We start from the raw sequence: 6,000 nt of genomic DNA, 5'->3' as shown, positions 1-6,000 counted from the left end.
AAAATGTTTTTCAAAAACAAACAAACAATTCCACCAAACTTCAAAGTATTTTTAAGAAACAGGTAGTGAGAAGTTACTCTGGAATTCTGGTTTCCGTTACCTCATGCCCGTCTAATTTCTCACAGATAGGCATCTAAACCATCACATCCAGGACACTGTAGTGGAACATCATGGATACCCCTTTGGCTTTGACAACCACACTGAAAATGTCAGATGACCCAGTAGAGGAAATGTGTGGTTTGCATGCATGAATACAATGTAAGTACCCCCTTTAATGTATATATGTGAAATAAAGCCAAATAAAACAAGAACAACTGAATGTGTGATTTATTATATTTAAGATTGGTTTAGAAGGTTTAAATATGTCTGTCATAGTTAACAGTAAATGAATGCAACTTTACAAAATCAGGATTCCTATACAGTACAGGACTAAATGTGGTGACTGTGCATTGGAAAATTAATACTTCCTCAATGCAAATATCAAATCTGCAGCACTGGTTAGAAGCTGCCACTCAAAACGCTAGCTGCAGTCTTTATCACAAGCTCTACTCAGAAGACGACTACTGAATCAAGCATTAGCGAAAAACAGTGGAGTCATTCAGGCACACTATGTCAGATTCGGGACAGGATTAAAATGCTAACTTTTTTTTTATAATGTCCTGGTTTCAAATTAATAAATACAAAAACATAGAAAAATATACACCAGTTATTAAGATGGCGCTGCAGATGATCAGAAAGTTAAATCTCGCTTTCATATGTATGCAGGTACGTCTTTAGTGCCAGAATTTCTGGATAGCTGCGGCTGGTCTTCCGGAAGAAATCCAGACTGGTAAGATGCTCAATGTCCCGCACCCGTGCCGTGTGCATTTTGATGAGTTCTTCGACCCATCTCGACTCATCCTCTGAGTTCTGAAGTGGAAAGAGAACACAGGCAGAGTTAGACTTTTCCACAGGCGCTGCTTCTCCCAGGGACCCTTTTGCTCCGAGTCCACAAATGACCTCGATGCCCTCCTGCACACAGAGCCAATGTGTGTTCCTAACTCTCGGTCTCTTTGCCAATCTCCTGCAACGAGCCCAAATACCTGCCCTCGACTGTAAACATTGTCAACAGCAATGAAGTGTCCCAAATAAAGGAGACATGTGGTGTGAGCGAGCATTGGCCTCAACAGCTTCTCAGAACACAATTCAGAACTAAGAAAACCAAAGGCCCTAGAATTCAGTCATTTGTTTCCTTTCTCAGCTCTCAGACTAACATGGAGAAATGAGCAAAATCATTCAGAACGCTCTTCTGCCAATTAAGTCAAGTGAAAAGTTTGTGGTCAATGCCTATAATTATGTGTGCATTCCTAGACTTTTAGGAGAATCTGCCCCACCAACTATATCATCTATTAGATTGGAGTGAACTTATCTCTGAATAACAGATTTGGCTTGAAGAAGAGCCACTGATGCGCCTGGGATTTGGGGCCTCAAGTAAGCTGAGTTGGAATTGTGGCGCCAGCCTTTCTAGGCTATCTGGCCTTGGTTAAGCTACTGGACCTCCCTGGTCTCAGTGTCTTTATCAGAAGGCAGGGATAATAATGCTTAAAGCCTGGAGATAACAAAGGAGGAAAAACGTAAAGCAGAGAATGCAGAGGGAAAGGGAGAAGGGCAGGAGGTAAGAGAGAAGACAGAGAGGAGGAGGTGGGGTGGGGAGGAAGAAACGCTTCTTAACTGTTTGTCAAGAATTGTCTCCTCGGTGCACATTCCCAGGAAAAGGAATGCATACGTCCCACAGTAAAAAAAAAATGTACAATGCCGCGTCTAACTTGAAATTGAAAAATGATTTTCAAAAGCATTCCTTTGCGGGCTAAGAATACGTCCTTTTACTTTGAATGGAAGTTGAAGAAAAAGAGGGGACCTAAGAGACCTCTGAATTATTTAAAAACGACCACCTTCATCACTTGAGCTAGGGTAAAAGGGTCTTTACAAATAATGTCATTTCCAAAGGTTCCCCTACGCTTCCTTGGCTTCCAAGAGTTTCTCAGCTAGGTGCAGAGCGCCCGGGTGCCCCTGGGTTTAAAGGGCTCAGACTTGCCCTTCCCCAGCTCCTCACCACTAGTGGCCTCCCTCAACTATTCACCAAAGCCCGAGAACCGGCAATGGGTTTTCTCGGAAAGCTCCAACCCACACAGACCTGGACAGGAGGAACAGCAGCTCCTGCCAGAGCTAAACATGCACCACGAGGGGGGGTTGGTTCAGGAAAATCATGCCTGGTCCTCCCAGACAAATGAAGAAATAGGAGGACGTGGCTTTGCAGGCCAGAGAAGTAAGGACGTTGAACCCTGCTCTTCCAACTTCCCCAGTAGCTCTGCAATTCACGGCAAGGGACAAGTCTAAATATAACTCTCCCCACAACGAGGCTGACAGACCCTCCGTGTGACCGTCTAATTAACGATGCAGGAGGTCTCTGAGCAAGCCAGGCCCCCTTCTGCGGCGGAAGGATAAGCATGAAGTGGTGTTTGGGAAGGCTTTTCATATTTAGCTCATTTATTTGATTTTTTCAATGACAAGCTCAAAATTTTCTTTATAAAGGTAGTAGTCATTTGGAGTGTGCTAAGAAGTTTCCTTTTTCCCCAATTTGCATAATAGCCAGCTGGGGTCATAGGCATCCATGGGAAAAATCTGTCTCATGCGCTTTTTTTCCCCCAGTGGGAAATGATTTGCCAAGTTCAGTTGCAATGGAAGCAGCAGCAGCGGTGGTGGTGGTTCTATGTGGCTATAAGAACCTTTTAATCCTTAAACCAGCCATTGCATTGCTTCTAATAGTCAAGCCATCAAATCAGCTCTTCTTGTCGTAGTTCAAGTTTCCATTTCGCCTGTATCCTGCCTTTTGCTTTGACTCATCCAGGAGCCCTGGTGACGCAGTAGGGCTGTGATCTGCAAGGTCGATAGTTTGAAACCACCAGCTGCTTCCTGAGAGCACGATGGGGCTTTCTACTCCTGGGAACAGCTACAGTCTCCCAGAGTCGTGGAGTGGTTCGCCTCTGCCCTGTACAGACACTGCATCGGCAGCAACTTGATAACAGTGAGTTTGGATTTTTGTTTGTTTATTTATACCCCTAATAAAACTTTTTTGGTTTATACCCATATTTGAAGCCACAGCCCCAAAGCTCCCCTGCCCAGGAACCCGGCAATCTCTGCTCAAGCTGTTCTTCTTGCTCTTCGCCCTGACATGCAGCAGAGTCTGTGTCTCTTTGTTTGTATCCTCGCCCTGGAGTCCCAGGAGCAACTACAGATTCTCCCAGCGTTCCTTCCTTGATGGGGAATTTGAACAGGGCTTCCCCACCAGCAATTCTCTTCAATTGTATGAAACAAAAGCATTGAGACTATTATTTCCAAAACCAGGCTTGGAATAGGAACTTTCCATCACATTAAAGAGGTCCAAAGAGGTATGTGACCTACACCTTTCCCACGGTGTAGAATGAAGACCAGGCCAGGACCACACAGGACAGCGTGTCTCTGGTCTTCCTGAACAGGGCTTTTTCATGAAGCCTAAGACCTCCGGTCAGATCCCCAGATCAAAATCAGTGAATTAGGAGTCAACTGACTAGTTTCAGATTGGGGAGAAGAGTACATCTTCCCTACTATTAGAAGCGAAGGGGAAAATAAAGCTTTATTTGTAAGTTATACATCGAGTGTGTGTGTGTGTGTGTGTGTGTGCAGACATTATGGTGCTTGAGAGAAAAAAATATGAGTTCCCATGAACCCGTGCCTGGGTTTCAACAATTCTCGAAATGCTGTTATTTACCACTTTTGGCTTTCTTTTTACAAAGTATGCACAACGATGTTTGAAACACATACAAACCCTCACATAAAAATAAGTTATTAGATACAAGGGTCTTTTTTTTTTAATTTAAAAGCTTGATTTGGGTGACTTGTTTTCACTGTGATGGAGACTGTAAAGGTCCGATCATAAACGGCCTCTAGGTAACACGGAAATTTAAATAAAGAGAGCGTAACATGGTAAGTACATCTCTCTGCACTCACATTGCAGCTCTCCTCATTGTCCGGGCGGTGAGGAAGGATGAATGAGGAGACCGAGAGCGGCCCGTCACACTTGTCAGCCGGCTGGGTGAAATCCAGGCAGCTGGTGATGATGCTGTAGTAGTGAGTTGGAACAGGTATGGAACTTCCTTCCACGTACCTGGAACAGGAAATGTACCATAAGATTATGACCAATGGAGACCTTCCTTTTAAACATTGTGACACTGAATATTTCTCACATCGTCACAATGAATTCCCACCCTGCTGTGTCACTGTTCGTTTTTCACATTCGCCTGCCTTTCTATCTCTGACCACACCGTTTGCTTGGCTGACACCCTCTGTCCCTTAGCCTTGAAAGGTGCCAAAGTCAACTTGATTTGATAGCTGGAGGTTGGAAATGATCCATGTATCAGAAACTTAAGTCTAGAAGAGCCAATAACAGCCCCATTGTGGGAAGTTTGGAGGGGCAAGGTACGGATCTTAGAGTTGATTGTTGGACAGTCACAGTCCTCTGAAGGGTTCCTACTAAGAAATCTTAGGGAGACTGCTTTCATGGAATTGATTGCAAAATCCATAACATGAATCAAAGGCCGAAAATCCAGGCTCTAAGGGAGGACTAGCCTTTTAAACGAACAGTAGAGATCCTGAACTGCGTGGAGGGCGAAGGAATTTACCCAAAAGAATGAGTACTGAATGCTAAAGGCAAGCCTGCCGTTGTGACTGTATGTCCCCAAATGCCTTCCGACCACAGCAATCCCTGAGGACACAGTGGACGTGCCCCTGGAGTTCCCTATGGGAAGAGGTTGTCAGGTCTTTTCTCCAGCAAAGCTGCTGGGGGATTCAAACTCCCAACCTTCTGGTTAGTAGCTGAGAGCTTTAACTATTGTAGCACCAGTGCATGTTAAGATAAAATGACAGGTATCAAAAGTCTTTTCCAATAGAGGGAAGTATAAAAATTCACAATTCTTTACCAAGTTCCCTATGAATTTAATTTTAAACATTTTCCCCAATGTTGAAATTATGGTTTAATTTGATAAAATTATGGCTGAATTGTTGGCTTGTAGTAAGAGAAATGATCCACGAAAAAGATAAAGAAAAATTGAACAATGAAGACAAGATTTCTGTCTGAGTAACTGAGAAGCAAGTAAAACATCAAGTCTATTGTATTAGCTATCCATGCAAACAATTAGCATTTTGTTTTCTAATCCTCTATAAGTTACAATTAAATTCTTTCTTTTATTTCTCTTTGAATGCTCTTACATGTGTGAAATTAAATGAGTCTTTCTGTTTGTATCTGCTTATATTTCCCACTAGACTGTGGTTTCCTTGTGAGTACAAAGTATGTTTTCTCCTTCTACACCCCCAAGAGCACCAAAGATACAGACTGAGACACAGTAGGTCCACCATACTTGTTCACTCAGGGATTCGGTCAATGTCCGTGTGCAAATTCCTACTGAGATGCACTAGCTCAGAAAATCTAGGGGTTTCCTTAGCTAACGGAGATGAGTGGAAATAAGCACCTCCCCATTGAAGAATTGCCGAAAAACAAACGACTGGTTTTCTTTTAAGTGTTGATATATTTTCTTTCATAAAATGAAAATGTGTATTCATTCATTGCAAAATGCAATTCTATTTCAACCCCCAAGGCTCCGTTTGAATTGGAGATCTGAAGAATGGGAAAACCTCCTGGGACAATTGCATGAGCAAAGTTTTTAAGGGGCATTACATCTGCTCTAGAAAAATATCTGCAAAAGATGCTCTAGAAAAATAGCCCTGCAGGAGACGCTGGAGTGTAGAAGCATGCCCCGATTGGAAACGAAAACCTTACTGTTTGATTTTCTCCTGGGTGTCATGTAAGCCATCGTAGTCGTAGTCAAACACGGGCCCGCTGATCACGTTGACGCCATTCCTTTCCGAAGCATATTTCTTCACCAGTACCCTTTGGAAGTAATTCCAGACTCCTATGTAAAGACAAAG

General features: G+C 43.2%; 1 protein-coding gene across 2 annotated transcripts in view; it reads right to left on the bottom strand.

The window, feature by feature from the left end:
- Window positions 1–325: 325 nt before the first annotated feature.
- The window catches only part of ENPP2 (ectonucleotide pyrophosphatase/phosphodiesterase 2), an 87,626-nt gene continuing 81,951 nt past the window's right edge, over window positions 326–6,000 (bottom strand). For both annotated transcript variants that reach the window (XM_075549332.1, XM_075549333.1), the window contains 3 exons: window positions 5,852–5,984; window positions 4,027–4,183; window positions 326–909 (listed from right to left, as the gene is read on the bottom strand). In XM_075549332.1, coding sequence (XP_075405447.1) covers window positions 739–909; window positions 4,027–4,183; window positions 5,852–5,984 — 461 coding nt within the window. In that variant the 3' untranslated portion in view covers window positions 326–738. The remainder of the gene's footprint in view (window positions 910–4,026; window positions 4,184–5,851; window positions 5,985–6,000) is intronic.

This window comes from Tenrec ecaudatus, chromosome 5 (genome assembly GCF_050624435.1).
Source record: "Tenrec ecaudatus isolate mTenEca1 chromosome 5, mTenEca1.hap1, whole genome shotgun sequence".
NCBI classification, from domain to species: Eukaryota; Metazoa; Chordata; class Mammalia; order Afrosoricida; family Tenrecidae; genus Tenrec; species Tenrec ecaudatus.
The sequence above is the reverse complement of the archived record's forward strand: the minus strand, read 5'-3'. Positions and strand labels throughout refer to the sequence as shown.